Here is a 17930-nt window from a genome sequence, read left to right as displayed (position 1 = left end):
AGTGGTATAGGCGGTACCAGCCCAACACCTTCAAGTGGTCATCAACTTGGCTCTGGTCAGTTTTCTTCAAGAAGTTCAACTGGTACGACGAAACGCGTTCGGCTTAGTTTTTCTAAACGGTTTAGGTCGTGTTGGGTGGATGTTCAGTGATTTCTAAACATTTTTTTTCACGTTTTTGGGAATAAATGGCAGTTTCTACACTCAATATGGCACCGTATTTCACTGGATACCCATTCCAAGGTTGGTAATTCAAATTAGAATTGGAAGGGTTGAATTTAAAAAAAAATATCTAGTTCCAAAAATTAGTAAATGATTGTAAACAAAAATTAAATTGATGGCTGTTTTTTTTTAATGATGGACCATCAGAAGCCGTCGGTGGTCATTAAAATAGTCGTACGTTGTAAGAATGTAATAAATTTGCATAAAACTTTATCACTATCATCACGTGCATAATCTCTCAAAAATTTGACTTGATAATTATATGCAAAAGGGTTGTTTGTATCAGATTTTCGCATCAAAAGAGGCTTGTTTCATACTTTTCAACACTTATTGTAGAAAATTAACTAACAGGTGTAGCTAATTAAGGGATTATAATTATTATAATTGAGCGCGTTCCACTGAAGTTGTCTTGTAATTTTGCAATTATTATAATATTGTTTTGATGGGTAAGAAGCTACAGATTTTAACATAATTACAGTCAAACTTCTGTAATCCGAACCTCTTGTAACTCGAATTAATTTTACATTTTTAAAATTTTATTTAAATTGTATATTTATTTAGAACCGCATTATAGGAAGGTTTTACTGTATGTATTTGTCAATTGTTTCCGCCATGGCTTCTCGAACAATTATAAAGATTAAATAAAAGCAAAAAACTTTCAGAACAAATTAAATAAAAACTGTAGGCTGGTGTTTCTTTAATTTGGATAAAGTCAAATTTTGAGACATTTCTCATCGTCCAAAAATGTGTTTTATGAGCCCATGCTCATTATTTCAGCTTCTGGTGAGTGGTTCATTAAAAAGCAAATAAATTTCGGATTCTATTAATAGTGGGTAAGGGTGAGCACAACACAAGGAAATTTTTATGTCCTTTTCATAGCCACTATAAAGTTTTCAAGATTTATGCTTATACGGTAATCTAATCTCATGGTTTGTTCCACTTCTAATATCAATAAAAACTTACGAGCAATATATGATTTAAAATATTCGATGGCATCACAAAGAGATGAAAAAGCTTAATTTTTGTGGTGAAACCGTACATCATGGCGAGTCCATAAAAGGACCCAAGGACTATGAATATTAAATTCATCCACGGCCGGTATCTAGATGCCGCGATAAGGTAATAATACAGATTTAACGTGAATTTTCCATGTATTAAAGGCATTAATGGCGTGTAGGACGGTGTAACAGACACCGACAGCGTTAAGATGATACTTATCTTAACACATTTGACATAAGCTATCGGGGATAACATTATATACCACATCTGACATCGGCACTCGCTTTTTATTTACTTTTTCTGACGGTGTCGGCCCCTGTACAGGGTCTCATCTTTGTTATTTTTTCACAGCAGCCTCGGGGAACAAATGCACCTGAGAAAATTGAGTGCTTACATGCAGATTCTGCCCCAAAGTATAAATTCTTTCGCGTTTCCAAGTATCAAGGTGCAATTAACCAACGGTAACTTCTGGGCGCTGATGAATTATAAATTAGAGACATTCAGTCGGAGCTTGTTGATTGTCCATCATCAACAAATGCGATAATGACGCTTCAGTAAATAGCATAAATTGCGAATTGTGCGACGAGACATGGAATATAAAAATTGCAAAAAATTATATGGAGGAGCTTGGTTGTGATTATCGTCGCATAAAACCATAATAAACATGAAATGTAACGCCCATGAGATAAAATACGATGAGGTCAATTTGACTGATGGCTTTAAAATTCACTCATTTCGTTAACGTGTGAATCCACCTTTAAATTACAGGTGGTTTCAATGGCTTCCGTTCCGCATGACAAGCTAGGCGTAGCTTTTGTTTTTTTCTTTTGACCACACAATACAATTCCGAAACATACGTCAATCAAAAAATTGGATTTAATCCCCTTATCTTTAAATATACCAACCGACCTACGAGTCTGTGATGCTACTTAATTATTCCGATTGAATAATGAATCGGTAAATTGTAGAGTATTATGGAATGTGTCGATCGTGTTTTCTACCGTCCATTATGGGGTTGGACAATGTTTAAAACACAATGAGACGATTGCCACGCCTGTTATTGACGCTATTGTTTTCAATGGAAACACGTGCGGAAATAAAATCCAAGTGTTTTGGTACAGTTGGGCATGGAAATGTTGCGAAACGGCCAAGAGGCTAAGAGGAAAAAACTTTTTTCATGTGAGAGACAAGTTACCAAAGATACAAATCTAGCATTTAAAAACCACCTTCATGGGGTTACCGAGTTATTGGCCGAAAAAATTGACTAAAATCTCGACAAAAGCTGGAAAAACCAAACACAAAATGACTTTTTTATTTTTACGAACTCGAAATTATTAAAAAGACTTAAAAAAATGAATTCTAAAAATATGACCATTAAAATGGTAAAAATTTCAAAATTTTAAATTTTCTGAAAAGATTTAAATTTTTTTCAATTTTTATACCACAATTACGGCAAAACTTTAACGCTGAGAGCGAAACGGTTTGTTCTATTGTAATGAGCAGATCAAAATCTATCAAACAGGATGAGTTTCAGCAACTTTTTTTTCACAATTTTGGATTTTTTTATGACAGGTCAGGTCAGATCAGGTCAACAATTTTTTATTTTTTTTATTTTCTTAATTATGGCCAAGATATTGGAAAAAGTGGAATTATTTTAATTCTAAGCTCTGTAAAAAGATCCGGGGAATCGATTGGCATTGACAAAATTGACAAATTCTTAATAGTTTTTTAGTTATGAATTTTTTAAAATTTTACCAATTTTTGCATTTAGCAGCAATTTGCTCGAAAACATTAGTCGGAGAACAATAATCTTTTTTGAAAAAAATAGATAATTTAAAGAGCTTTCCAACGATAATACACTTCATGGGGTTATCTCTAATAGTTCCAAAGCTATTGCTCGAGAAATGTTCCGGGTACCCAAAACCGACAAAAACTGCGACGAAAATTGAAAAAAACAAACATCAAAAAATCGAACATTAGGACTTTTTGTGGACTTTTAACAACTTTAGTGGGTTGTAAAGACATGTAGAAGTCCATAAAAATTTGCTGGAGTTAGTTTAAAAAAAATTTTTTTTCACCTCTTTGGAGGTAAGTGTATTACTCTGGAAATTTGAGCAAAAAAATTGAAAATTTTAAATCTCGTGAAAAGTTGGTACAATACAGAAAATGAACCGCTGAATTCAATGGAACAAACCGCTCTACGACTTTTAGTTTTTGAGTTATGAATTTTTTTTGTTGAATAAAATTTTCCACCATAGAAAATACCTATCTTAATTTTTTGCAAAAAACTTTAACATGTTAACTCTTGTTAAATGTTGGTATAATACAGAAAATAAGCCGTAGAATTCAATGGAACAAACCGCGTTGCTCTACGATGTTTAGTTTTCGAGTTATGAATTTTTTTGTGTAAAACTTTAATCGCCTTTAATAGCCTAAACAGTTCTTCAGAGCAGCTCCGGGTTTTGACAAGAAAATAGATAATATTAAGCGCTATTTGATGCTTTACTAATTTTTATTTTAATTTATATAGTTTACAAGAAAAACTCAAAAAAATTGCCATTTTCACTTGTTTAAATTTTTAAACTGCGATTACGGTGAAACTATTTTCCCAAAAATTGGAAACATCAAATATCGTAAAATCAAACCAAATGACGTTTTTTTTGTACTTTTAATAACTCTAAAGGACTACAAACGGCGTATTTTTTGTATAGCGAGTTCAATTTTAAACTTTGCAATAGCTCTTCAAATCATGAAACTGGACGAATTTTCTTCAATTTCGTGTAGCTGTCCCTCCAAAAGCCGTTCCTTAAATTAGGTTCGTTGTGAAAGAGCACATTTATTAAATTATTCGTTTCGTACACAATACAGTTTCAATTATACCGAAAATTGCATTACTGGTAAAGCATTCGCCGGCCGGCCGTCGGTCGCCCAACAGGTCAGTCTTTAAAATATTTTATCACACAGCAAAACACTCTTCTCCGTCTTGGTGTTATGTTATTGTGAGAGATGTGCGAGGTGGGCGTGCGGACATTTAACAAAATGAAAAGCCGGCCCCGGTCAGCGGCTGCTTTGATCTCACTAATGTCTGTTTTCATCAACCAGATCCTACACCTGATTTGGATCCCATTGAACGCGAGCGGCAAATTTCGGAATTCCAACAAGCGGTTCACGCGCGCCACAAAGGCCCTTAATTAAGTCGTGCGCTTAATAAAGCTACCAAATTACTAAATTTTCACTTAAAATTACTCCCGTGATGATTGATTAGCTTTCACTCCAAAAACTATCGTTTTTTATTTTAAATTTAAGCACGTTATATCTAATAATGGAGTTTGTGGTGCATTTGATAATTGGATCCGAAATTCAATGTCTATTCTGTTGGTTTGTGCTCTTTTTCCGCGCACACAAAGCCAACAAAACGTCTCAAATCTAAATCCAATTCGGGCAACAATGAGGAGCATCTCCTGTGTCCAGTATTTAAATCTCAACAATGATCGGTAACTTTTTGTAAATAAAACGGGGTGGTCCGCTGAAGAAGAAGCTCTTCATGGTGTTTGAGTAACCGTTTATGCACTATTGAGCAATTTTCTGTCCAATTCGTTTTTCACAATTTGATGGGTTTTATTAAGCGAGGAATGTTTTGCTGCCCCGTCACATGACGGGATAAGAAACACCATCATGGGTGAGCGGATCCCACTTAATAAATCATCAGGTGTTATTAGGTTCGTAAATCCAGCGGTGTGGTCATAATTTAATGTCATTGGTTGTACCATTTTTTTTCGTTAAAATGCCGGTTATTTCCTTAAAAATTTTATTTATGGTTACAGGTCAGGGCCGTGTAAACCAACTCGGAGGTGTGTTTATCAACGGACGTCCTTTACCGAATCACATCAGACTGAAAATCGTCGAAATGGCAGCAGCGGGCATAAGACCCTGCGTGATTTCAAGACAGTTAAGGGTTTCACACGGTTGTGTTTCGAAAATTTTGAACCGTTATCAGGAAACTGGAAGCATAAGACCGGGAGTTATCGGCGGTTCGAAGCCAAGAGTTGCAACGTTGGAAGTTGAGGCAAGGATAGAACAACTCAAAAAGGAGGAACCGCAAATTTTCTCGTGGGAAATTAGAGACAGATTAATCAAGGTAATAGCCTTCATCACACGAAAATACGGTTTTCCAGACAATTCCTGTCTGTTGCAGGAGGGCATTTGCGACAAGAATTCGGCCCCGTCTGTGAGCTCCATTAGCCGTTTATTGCGCGGAGGAAGAAAAGAAGATCCGGATCGAAAAAACCACTCGATCGAAGGTATTCTTGGTGAGCAAGCACATAATTTTTTCCTTAACCGAAAATCCGTGGGAATTAATAAATCGAGCCGCCAACAAAAAGATCGGACGCTGTTTGTTTTCAAAATTCTTTAAATTAGTGTAAAATCAATCACTCGCCGATACACGACAAAAACAGTCACGGTTATTACCTCGGTAATGTAGCGAGACCGTTGGAAATTACCCACAAGTAATTCGAAAAATACAGCGAAATACCAAAATTTTTCAATTAACGCTTAAATTTCCGTAAAAAAGTTGTTTCATGACCAGGAGCTAGGGAATTGATTTATTGAATGGTGATGGTAGGTTACGGAGGGTAAAAAGCTCGTACCAAGTCAAGTCTAAAATTGACAGAAAATTTTATCACACGTAATTTTTCGGACCTCACAAGATGAAGAACGATGACGCAACACAAAAGAGCAACACACCGCGTCGGCATAATGACGGTTCATTTTATTATTACCACATATTAACTTTATTGAAACCGTTGATTTTCAGTTTCGTGATTGATTCTTATTGCACACGTTAATTAAATTTTACGGAGGCTGTTTACAGCTACCAATTTTTTGGAAACTACACCGCAGGCACTGATTTCACTTTGTGACATTTGCTGGCACAAAGATCCCTGAGAAAAAATACCTGAATGCATAGTTTCAGCATTTTTATTTGATTTGATTTTTATTGGATTCAATAACGCATTTGAATATAGAAGACCTAAGTTGGGAAAAAATTGGCTAAATATGTGTACAGAAAGTAAAAAACGGCCCAAAACATAATATAGGAAAGAACAGGCATTTGTGAATTATTTTGGAATTAAAGAAATTCTTTCTGGAATTATTGAAAGAATTATATTGGAATTATTTTGATGAAATAAAACCTAGAGCGCCTTATTTTGGCTAAAAATGACGATTATTGGCACTTGCTTTGCAAAAAAAACGTTGATTCCTGATTTTTTTCTCAAAATTGGCCAAATTATATTTGTTTGGAAATAGAATAAATCTTATTTTGACAAAAAATTAATTTCCAATTACCTCGTGTTTAATAATAAATAAATAACAAATAATAATAATAATAAATAATAGAACTACATATTTTAAATTCATTATAGTTATACTCTTTTTTTAAGTTATCGGTTCTTTGAACAAATTATGATCTATTTCGAAAATTTCAACTGATAAATCATGTAAAAACCGAGGGAGGTGAAAAATTGATAATTTCTTTTTTCATTTGTTTTAAATTTAAATTTTTACAAAATTTGTCCAAGTTTTTGAAAATTTTTCCTATTTTTAGCCCTCCTGTCAAATGGATAAGTTCAAATATGCTATCGATAAAAACAACACTTGGTTCTAAATGCACCATGAAGTAAAACAATAGAAACAGTGATTTTGAGAAATCAAGTTTACTATTTCCTATTTTTAAAATTTTTTCAGTGCACCTATGATAACAAAAACGTCGTTCCTCACGATGTTCGTGCTTTATAATTTCTGGCTTATAAAATTTACGGTCACATTATTTCAATTAACCAAAACCTTGGAACGTGATCAAAATGTAAAAATCTCTGCCCAAAATTACAATACAATCAAAACTTGTCCAAATCTCTCACGTCAAAGAATAATTTTCACCTATTAATCACAATGTCAGAGTCGAATAATTCGTCTTTGCGATGAATGCGACCTGCCAAGATTATTTCCATATTTATTACAACTCATAATTCGAACAATAATGCGTAACCTTCAGTCATCACCGGAAAAAAATTAACATCTACCGCGACATCACAAAGAAATGTTCATTTCTTCATTTCTCAATCTGCTATTCAATCAGTGGCGCAAGATGCAAAACGTGAAAAACACGAAATGGTTATTTATATTATTAAATTACGCGCACACCATTATTAAAATAGTTGATTTTTTCTCGAGGCTTGAGGCGCTCCAGTTGCGCTCAAATTTCCCATTGTTTATCGGCATCCGAAACACAATCAATCACATCACCAGGAAACAAATTAAAACACAATTAATTAATTAATTAACGTTAATTGATGGTCGCGCTACCGCGCTCCCCACGATGGATTTATTATTAGAGAAGCGAAACGACTTGATCCCGCTTCTTATGGCCACAATAATTACATCCATCTTAATAATTACTAAGCTCAGGTGGCGTTCTCCTGACTTTTTTCAAATTGGTATCCGGCTCGCAGGACCATATATTTGATTATTCCAGGACCGAATTCTTCCTGTGACGAAAGCGACACCGAATCAGAACCGGGAATCCCGCTAAAAAGAAAACAGCGTCGTTCCCGAACGACTTTCACCGGCGAACAACTCGAAGCTTTAGAACGAGCTTTCGGTCGTACCCAATACCCCGATGTTTACACCAGGGAAGAACTGGCCCAAAAAACGAAACTAACGGAAGCACGAGTTCAAGTTTGGTTTTCGAATCGAAGGGCACGTCTCCGAAAACAACTAAATTCGCAACAACTCAACGCTTTTAATTCCATGTCACTACCGTCGGCTTTTCCCGTGCAGCACCAGTACGGCGATCCTGCCTTTAATCAAGTAAGCAAATTGTCAAATCGAAATAATTGCAGTTTTTGTAAACAAAATTGTGTTTTTTTTCTCAGAGCACTTGGGCGCAACAGAGCTACGCTTCGGCAGCTCTGAGCAGTGGAGCTCTTCCTCATAGTGCCCTAACTACTGGTGGTGCAAGCACAAGTGTGGCATCGTCAACACCCAATACTTTATACAACAGTTACAATTCGGCTGCGACTTTAGATCAAAACAACCAATTCGGTTACAATATGGCCCAGGTTTCGCCGAATCAGCATAGCGTTTCGCCAGCGGCTCATCAGCAGAGTGCCGTTTGGTCGAGACAAAACAATAAAGTCGCTGAAAATCTGAGCAGCTGGCACGAGAATTACAGGTGAGTTATGAATATTAATAACAATATCGAAAAGTGACGCGAGATAAAACGGCGAGCTATAATTCATAATTGTCGGGTGTTGTGAGGAAATCGAAGTGTTGCACGTAGCGTATTGTGTACGGCGAATATATTAATCATAATTTATGCACTTAGTGTCGGGTTGTCATAACGCAAGATGCCGACGGGTTAAACGTTACGACGATGGAGAAGTTACAAAATCGCATCCAAAACATACAAATAAAAATAACCAATTTACTAATTATAGTGCATTCTTAATAAAAACTATTTTAAATTTGCATTTCGTTTTAAAATGCTGCGAACACGGCTAGTTGTTTATTTCTGGGCAAAATTTTGTAATCGTCAAGTCAAAATTGTTAAAATAATCCGTATAAAACCACTTGGTTTAAAATTTTATCTACCTACCCAACAATAAAAAAATCATCAAGGCCACAATAAGCGGAAATTTATATCAAAGATATGTTTATCTGATGTAAAATTGTCTCAGGATTCCAAATCTGTATTCATTTTTGTTCTACGACTCGTAGTTTTGAAAATATTGAGCGAAATAAAGCCGATTTCAATTTTACCAATCCACCGTAAAAATAAATAAAAAATAACACAAATAAAAATTGAACAAAAACGACTTATAGCCCTTTTCACTACTTAATTGTTTATTTTTTAGTAAATTTTTGTGATCGTCGAGTCAAAATTGTACAAATAATCCGTATAAAACCACTTGGTTGAAAATTTTATCTCCTACCCAACAATAAAAAAATCATCAAGGCCACAATAAGCGGAAATTTATATCAAAAATATGTTTATCTGACGTAAAATTGTCTCAGGATTCCAAATCTGTATTCATTTTTGTTCCACGACTCGTAGTTTTGAAGATATTGAGCGAAATAAAGCCGATTTTAATTTTACCAATCCACCATAAAAATAAATAAAAAATAACACAAATAAAAATTGAACAAAAACAACTTATAGCCCTTTTCACTACTTAATTGTTTATTTTTGAGTAAACTTTTGTGATCGTCGAGTCAAAATTGTACAAATAATCCGTATAAAACCACTTGGTTGAAAATTTTATCTACCTACCCAACAATAAAAAAAATCATCAAGGCCACAATAAGCGGAAATTTATATCAAAGATATGTTTATCTGACGTAAAATTGTCTCAGGATTCCAAATCTGTACTCATATTTATTCTACGACTCGTAGTTTTGAAGATATTAAGCAAAATAGAACCGACTACAATTTTTCCAATCTACCAAAAAAATAACAAAATAAAAATTGATCAAAAACGACATACAGCCCTTTCTACTACTTAATTGTTTATTTCTGAGTAAACTTTTGTGATGGTTGAGTCAAAATTGTGCAAATAATCCACCTGTTCAAAATTTATATCAACCTATCTAAAAAAACATCGAAGACACAATATCCAAAAATTTTCATCGAAAATTTGTCCGTCTAACGTAAAATTGTCTGAGGATTCCAAATCTATTTCCATTTTTGTTCTACGAATCGTAGTTTTGGAAATATTGTATAAAATATAGGCCGATTTTATTTTTTCCAAACTACCAAAAAGGAGATTTTCAAAAACGACCTCTAGCCCTTTTCACTACTTAAATATTTATTTCTCAACAAAATTTTGAAGTCGTCAAAACAAAACCTTTCATTACCTTTGTTATTAAAAAAGTCTGCGACACCATATTTCTATCTGCACCAGCTTAAATAGTAATCTTGATCATTGGTAAAATGAAACGAATTCGTTGCTTGAACAGCTTTGAGACATGGACTTTTTTGTAGTAAATTATAAATAGTTTACGACATATTTTTCCCCCGCCTGTATTTTTTTTTAATTTGTTGCTCTGAAAACTTGAGGTTGTATTCATTCATCATTTTCCGAATTTCAGTCGAGGAATCTAGAGGAATTAAGCAATTTTTCGTGTTGCCGTGCAATTAAACAAAGCAAGTCCGGTGTGTACGCTCACTAACATAATTCATTCAGTAGCAGTGCCTTTATGTCTTAAGTAGAGAGCGGCACGGCCATACATTAACAAACACCGTGTAATTTAGCTTAGCACGATTCCCGTTCAATGATTGCGTACTTTGGTAGTACGTATAGTTCCGAAAAAAGTCAGAATGACAAGGTTTGGTGGTGATCTGCAGTCGTCCAACATGTTGTATCCAAGTACCGCCCCACGACCTGATGCCTCACGAAGGCACTGATCGACTGTATAATTGGTGGGTACCGGCACGTTTGAATAATATCCCAGTAGACGCAATTAATTTATGTCGGTGCTTCACTTAATAAATACCTTAGCTTCATTTTACCGGCCTTAAATACGGTCTCGGGTTGTTTATTAAAATGCCGTAATTAATTTCGTTTTCATAGGTACGTACCATTGCACACAAATTACTCAATCAGTTAAATGTGTAGGTTGGGGGCGATTTATTACTGCCACCTTTCAACTTATACGTAATCGAAAATTGCACCCTCACGATCACTAACTTTTTTTTTACCATTGTTACAGCCTTTTCGCTGGTAGCCATTATGGGGCCCATTCACCCAGCGAGGCCAAATCGGGATACCCATATCTGGGCACCATGGACATGTGCGCAAGTCGAGTGCACTAAAATTTTTCCCATTTCGTCAGCTTACACCACACTGCGCTGGACTTACTACTAACATAAGGGCTTTATTATTTTAGTTGTTTTTTTTGTACTTATTTTCAGTGCCACCATTGTACTACTATTGTAATCACTGTACATACAAGTGTATTTTAAGCGTAGTTTTAGCGAATGAGTAGCTGTTAATTATACAATAACTACTGTTTCTGTGAATTTTATTTAGCTGTATTCACTTAGAGATTAATAAATTTCTTGCAATACACAGTGTGCTGCTTTTAATCTGAAACCCGAAATTCCTAAAAAGTAGTCAAGTTTTTTCCCATTAAATTTAATAATAATTTTATCTACCTACCTAACAATAAAAAAATCATCAAGGTCTTAATAACCAAAAATTTATATTAAAGATAAACTTTTCTAACGTAAAATTGTCTGAGGATTTCAAATCTGTGTTCAATTCTGTTTTACGACTCGTAGTTTTGAAGATATTAAACAAAATAAAGCAAATTTCAATTCTTTCAATCAACCAAAAAAAATTAATAAAAAATAACAAAATAAAAATTGATCCAAAAACGACTTATGGCCCTTTTCACTACTTAGTTATTTATTTCTGGGCAAAATTTTGTAATCGTCGAGTCAAAATTGTTCAAATAATCCGTATAAAACCACTTGGTTGAAAATTTTATCTACCTACCCAACAATAAAAATAATCAACAAGGCCACAATAAGCGGAAATTTATATCAAAAGTATGTTTATCTGACATAAAATTGTCTGAAAATTCCAAATCTGTGTTTATTTTTGCTCTACGACTCGTAGTTTTGAAGATATTAAGCAAAATAGTGTCGATTTCAATTTTTCCAATATACAAAAAAAAAAAATTTAAAATAACTATATAAAAATTGATCAAAAATGACATGTGTGGCTTTTTCACTACTTAATTGTTTGTGTCTAAGCAAACTTTTGTGATGGTTGAGTCAAAATTGTTTAAATAATCCGAATAAAACCGTTTGGTCTAAATTTTATCTATTTATCTACCAATAAAAAAATCATCAAAGTCACAATAAACGGAAATTTATATCAAAGATATGTTTATCTGACGTAAAATTATCTGAGGATTCCAAATCTGTAGTCACTTTTGTTCTATGACTCGTAGTTTTCAAGATATTGAGCAAAATAGAGCACAAGGGCTTTATTATTTTTAAAAAATTGTCAAAAAGTACTCTACTTTGCACTAAAAACCTAGAAAAAAACTAGTCAAAGCGCTATCGACAGCAAACTGTGCCAAAGCTGGAGAAAGGTTTAGAGACCATAAATAACAATTTATGGAAAATTGTATATTCTCAAAGCTTGAGGCACTTATAAAACCTTGAATACCATAAATCAAAAAGCATCCTATCGTGGTCAGAGTTGTATTATTTAACGCAATTAAAAAGTGAAAGCTTAAACAAACAGAAATCACAAATAATGTCCATAAAAATATCGGTTCTGAGAGCGTCGACAGCTGTGAAAAAGCGTGATGTATATATTAGGTAAAACGCATTTGAAACTCGAAGTAATGCGAGATCGAGATTCGAATCCTTTTATTTCTATCGTTAATAATAGTAATACAAAGTAAGCAACGTTATAATTTGATCGATTTAAATGGTTCGGTGCAAAGTATCCATCACTCAAAACCTTTCTTTCCTGCTTAGTAAAATTAGATCGAAAAAGTGGCTACCTGTGTAATTTACTATAAAATAGCGCTCCGATGCTATAATTATACATCGATCGGAATTATCTAACCTTATTTCGAAACGATATACCTTTAAAAGCCAATATTTAACAAGTTTTTTTACGCTTTTTTCGACCGCAAGTTATATTTTGGTGGTCCACCATTAACTAATTATATGGATTTAAAGGACTGTTATTTGATGGGCTTTGCCCACGGCGCTTACTCAACGAAAAAACACAAAAAGTGTGCAAAAGAATCGCACAATTTTCAAAAATATAAACAGCTGAGTCGTTATTTGGTTAAAAAAATGAATGGTTGTGTGTTGGCATAAGTTTCATTATCAAAGACATAAATTAAATCAACTCGGGCCATTATCGGCACAATTGCCGAAATCTCGTCCATACAATTCGGCAAACGAGCTCGCACCCTGCCATTCATTGAATGGGGTAGGAGCATACTCAGGGTGGCCTATGACATGCGTAAAAATCAACTTTGAAAAGACATGAAAATTCAATCCGAATCCAGCGTGAAGCGTGCAAAAACTAACAGCTGAACGCTAAATATCCCCCCATCTCTCACGAACTAACGCTGTAGCCTAGCTGGGGATTTAAATTAAATAGACACTAATGGTTATTTTTCCGTTAAAATTCGGATAAGATATGGTTGGTCGGCCTAGTTTAGAGCGAAATTGACACGTCTTAAGGGTGGCTCCGGTCATACTTGTCTTACCGAAGGCTAATTGTTTTGTTCTGCCTTTTTAACGGCTTGAATAATCGTGTTTTGTGCGTGAATTACACAAAACTCGACGTGAGACGGGGATTAGGTGCCGTGAAAATTCATTTTGACTGCATATTAATGATAACCTGGCCACGAATTGCCGGCTCGTCATCGGGTCTCGGGTGACATCCGAATGAAAACACACATTCTATGCCAATAAACAATTTTTTATTGAAGCAGTTTAAAAATTTTCCCGGAATTTTGCTGCCGCTGACCCAGATTTGTCTTTTCCTTGTTGCTTATCTTTTAAATTGCACCTGTTGATGTATTACATCCTTGGAGACTTAAAGATTGTGACCTCCCACGGTGGCCCCCCAACAAGGTACAACTCCAAAAACGCCACTTTACTAGGCACTGCCTCATTGTGTTCTATTGTAGTTTTGTTATTGTCATAGTTTGTCAACTGCACCATCGGGATTCTGGCTTCTATTCCTCGATGACAGCCTACAAGATGTATGCGTTTTTTTTTTGAAAAATGCAAGTAAACGGTAGTTCGGAATTTGAAAAATCCCAAATGATTGATTGTGAATTAGTTGGTGTTTGTGGAGCGGTTTGAGATAAAACAGTTTATCATTGAATTATAATTTATAGAAGGCTGTAATTTAATATAATTGGACTAATCTATTAACGAAACACATAATCGATTCGATTAGAGGTAATTTTATAATGAAGCAAATTGCATAAGCTCCGCCTTCTAGGCTTTGGAATCAGTGTGGTTAAAGTTGGCGGTTTGGTGTGAATATGAAGGAGAAATATGTCTAAAGGCTACGTATTTAAATTAGGCTTAATCACGTGTTGCGATTAAATTAAATTAAATTAAATTGAAATTAAACGTTCTATCAAGATTAGACTCCATACACAGGTATTTTACTTAATGACAATTATTTTTTTACTATTAAAATTGAGCTAAAATATCGCAAAGTTTTACGTCTTAGCATGTGTCAGTAATTATATTTTAAGCTCGTTTTATGCCAGCATGTTTACGTTTACTTATTACCATAACTAATTTCTTACTTTGCTTTCAGTTTTAGTGTTCTATAAATATTTATATCTGTGATTATTAGATAAGTACAATAACTGTACTAGAGCCATTTTTTTGAGCTTTGCGTCAAAACTGCTTGAAAAAATCGTCAAATTGAGTCAAAATTTGCGTTATTTATGCCTTTTTGAGTAATGAAATATTTCAAAACGCTGTTTTTGGCGACATCGTGTGATAACGTAACGAATAAAGCAATAAATTATATTTTGCCAAATTTAATTCAACATCCATCAAAAAATCGCAAAGCCAAGGTTAAAAACACTCCGTGAAATAAAAAAAATCAATTTTCCTGACGAGTTGAACAACAAAAGTTTTACCTCGTTTTTCAGAAGCGCAATTATTTCGTAAAAATCAGCCAAAAATTTGATGGAAAAGTAAATTATTTTCAAATCTTTAACCTATTGTCATTCGAAAACGCTGTTGATATTTAAAGAAAATTCACAAAAAGTTAAATGAAAGTTTTAAATTTATTCAAAAATACAGCAATTTTTGCATTATTTTCTACTGTCTGTTGAGAGAAAATCGCAATTTTTACAAAATTTCGCCGAACCTGGTTGAAAAAAAAAACAGTAAATTAGATCGAAAATGATGTAACTTCGGCACTTTTAAGTTTTGTTAGTAGTTTTTCATTCCAAAACGATTTGGCTGAATTTTATCAAAATTACCCAAAAATAAGAGAATTGGACTAAAAATCGTGTAATTTTTGCTTTTTTCAAGTGTTTAAACACGTTGTTAGAAATTCAGTTTTTGCTAAAGTTAGAAAAATCACAAAAATGGATCGAAAATATCATAATTTTTTATCCAAAAACGCAAAATTGCCTCGAAAATATTAGTTGTACGTTTACGAGTGATAATGCAAATATAAAAATTTTCGTAGAAGTTGATTGAAAATTTATATGGGAAAATAATAATAAGTTTGGGGCCGAGTGAAGAGTCTTTCCTTGTTTAAATTATCGGGTATTTGTGGTGATTTACAGCCGTGTCTTCACTTTAAATTCGAAAGTTAAGCGAAGCTACCCCGTACATTCTTCCACTTTATAGCTGCCTATTTGGCAACCTGATTAGTTTATTGCCACGCCATAATTTTCAAAGCCCCTCATACAATTCAGGCTTTACTGGTCATCATTTCAGTCGACATTTTTACAACAGCATGATACCTTGTCTCTTTTATAAACGGAAGCTACCGAAACGTAATTGTTTTATGACCGTTTTTGCTACCGTTGTGTTGTGGACACATTTCCGAAAATTTACGCCCCATTTATCTCCCGTTTAGACGAGTTTCACGGAAACGTCGATTTGTCGACACGACGACGATCGATGCGAGCGCTTGATTTTTTCGATTTGCGAAACGGACCAAAGGCGGTACATTAGTAATAAAAGTGGTTCGGAGTCACGCGTCGCTCCATAAAACATAGTTTTAAATTTAAGCAATAATCTGCATCGTTTCCACCCCCGCTCGACGTCCGTCCGACTCTTTGAACTTCTGTGTTCTTGGAGATTGTTCCGATGTGCGTGGCGAATCGGCGAGCGCAAATAATTGTCAAAGAATGTGGCACAGGTGGCCTTTATATAGGAGGAGGAATGTTTTACCACGTTTTTTACTAAATACTTATTTGCACAAAAAATCGCATGTACCTATACGACCGATTGGATTATGGAATAACAATAGTCGAAACGATTTTCACGTCGCTATCCGATTGGTAAACATGTTGGCAGATGCTGGAAATCAATGTAAATTTACCGGAACGTCGCCTTGTATCAAGAAAAGAGCGCCATGTGCTTTGACTCAAAAGAACAAGCGATTCCGGGACGAATTTGCCGGAATAAAATCCATGACACGTCTGCTGCAGGACTAAAATGCTGGCTTTTCATCTTTTACGGCACCAAAGTCCAAAAGAATCGGATAATTGATGTTGCTAACAAAAATTTCGAACAAAACAAGAAAAACATTGATTTCACTACAGAGTGTCCGTTTTTCGAGCTTCACCTTGGGGATCCAAGATCGGGTATTTTTTAGTTAATTTAATTTTTTTAATTATAAGGACAAAAACGTAAGTTTTTAATTCACGTTTTTCAACCACCCTGAATGTTAAATCGTTTTTCAACACCAATACAAATCACAAAAATTTTGGTCAATCCTTAATTAAGATTTTTCGATTAAACAGCGGTGTTTTAGTTGATAAAACTGAAATTCTCGTCACACTGCCAACTTCCATAATGTTAATTAAAGATAACACATTTTTCACAAACAAAGCGCGCTTTTGTCGTTTTTATTCCAATTCCAACTTTCGAATTAAACGGGATCGCAATGTGAGAAAATATTCTTTTGGTCGTTATGATATTAATAAAGACGTCTGTATAGTAAAAGTTATACGGAACTACGTAGGAATTAAGCGAAATGTATCGCCACGTTTGCAAGCGACTGTTTTTTGCCGCAATGCAATCATTTTTGGAATCGACGCGTGAGCTTACGGTCTTCACGCCAATCAACGGCGGCTTTATAATGCCGACGAAACAAAATATTAATCATTTCTATTGTTTCAAGAATATACCTTATTATGATCACTTTTCGGTATTTTCAGCTATAAATAGGACGCCGACGACTGAACGAACAAGGGAGGAAAATTTTAAAAATCCCCTTTATGCAGTACGTAGTTGGAGTTCCTTACAAATAGGATTAGGCCAACAAACATCAGAAAACAGAAAATAAAAATCCCTTGTTTCCCAAATCCGTCCTCAAACATGACACGACACCAAAATAACGCACATTCAAGTGAAATTGAGACTTCAAAAATACTCAAACTAGCGTCAAAACGCCAAGGATTAACCAGCTCTTAAAGTGAAAAGTTAAACGGATTAGTAACATTTTGACACGTGCTAATAAACCGTTGTCAGTGTGAAAAGCTTCCCGGAAAAGATGAAATTTAATTATAAAATTTCACTTGTCGCACTCGTCAAATAAAAGATGCGCAGGTAGAAAGGCACAACTCAAATGGAAACTAATTAAAAACGATTGTCGAACGGAATGCCAAAAAATGAGACGACAAGTCGACAATATAGCGACGGGGAATTGTAGTAATGATTCAGATAAAAACCTCGTCAATATTTTTTCTAAAATCCGCTTATTGAAAAACTCCGGAGAAAACAAGCACTTGGCGTAAAATAAAGCAAAAATTTTTTGAAAAAAATAGCCAACTCGTTTATTTTTTATACTTTTCTAAGTACTAATGGTAAAAAATTGCCTCGTTTCCGAATCCGTGTCCAAACGGAAATGGCGGAAGTCTAAACGTTTCAAAGCAGTTTCCGTCGATAAAATGGC

The 17930-nt window shown here is 34.5% G+C and overlaps 2 protein-coding genes across 4 annotated transcripts in view; one reads left to right on the top strand and one right to left on the bottom strand.

Annotated features, from left to right (window-relative positions):
• Positions 1-46: 46 nt before the first annotated feature.
• On the top strand, positions 47-11351 carry gsb (gooseberry). Of its 3 annotated transcripts, none has more exons than XM_008199231.3 (6): positions 49-240; positions 5043-5356; positions 5414-5519; positions 7754-8088; positions 8154-8452; positions 10990-11351. In XM_008199231.3, exons 1-6 carry the CDS (start codon positions 186-188, stop codon positions 11090-11092), a joined length of 1212 nt encoding a protein of 403 aa, XP_008197453.1. In that variant the 5' UTR covers positions 49-185; the 3' UTR covers positions 11093-11351. The 3 variants fall into 3 exon arrangements, with proteins under 3 accessions (XP_064213640.1, XP_008197453.1, XP_008197452.1); XM_008199230.3 differs by having other exon boundaries at positions 50-240; positions 5414-5528; XM_064357570.1 differs by having other exon boundaries at positions 47-240; positions 5043-5528.
• A 2484-nt stretch (positions 11352-13835) lies between these two features.
• Positions 13836-17930, bottom strand: part of shep (alan shepard) — a 29583-nt gene continuing 25488 nt past the window's right edge. Inside the window, exon 8 of the mRNA XM_064357202.1 lies at positions 13836-14016. Coding sequence (XP_064213272.1) covers positions 13999-14016 — 18 coding nt within the window. The 3' untranslated portion in view covers positions 13836-13998. The remainder of the gene's footprint in view (positions 14017-17930) is intronic.

This window comes from Tribolium castaneum, chromosome 6, assembly GCF_031307605.1.
Source record: "Tribolium castaneum strain GA2 chromosome 6, icTriCast1.1, whole genome shotgun sequence".
Classification (NCBI taxonomy): Eukaryota; Metazoa; Arthropoda; class Insecta; order Coleoptera; family Tenebrionidae; genus Tribolium; species Tribolium castaneum.
This window is presented reverse-complemented; position numbering and strand designations above follow the sequence as displayed.

Excerpts from the sequence above, each read along its gene's own strand:
- gsb (XM_064357570.1), top strand. The coding sequence starts at position 186 with ATGGCAGTTTCTACACTCAATATGGCACCGTATTTCACTGGATACCCA. Across the intron at positions 5,529-7,753 it reads CTCGATCGAAGGTATTCTTG|GACCGAATTCTTCCTGTGAC; the intron begins GTGAGCAAGCAC and ends TGATTATTCCAG. Across the intron at positions 8,089-8,153 it reads GCGATCCTGCCTTTAATCAA|AGCACTTGGGCGCAACAGAG; the intron begins GTAAGCAAATTG and ends TTTTTTTCTCAG.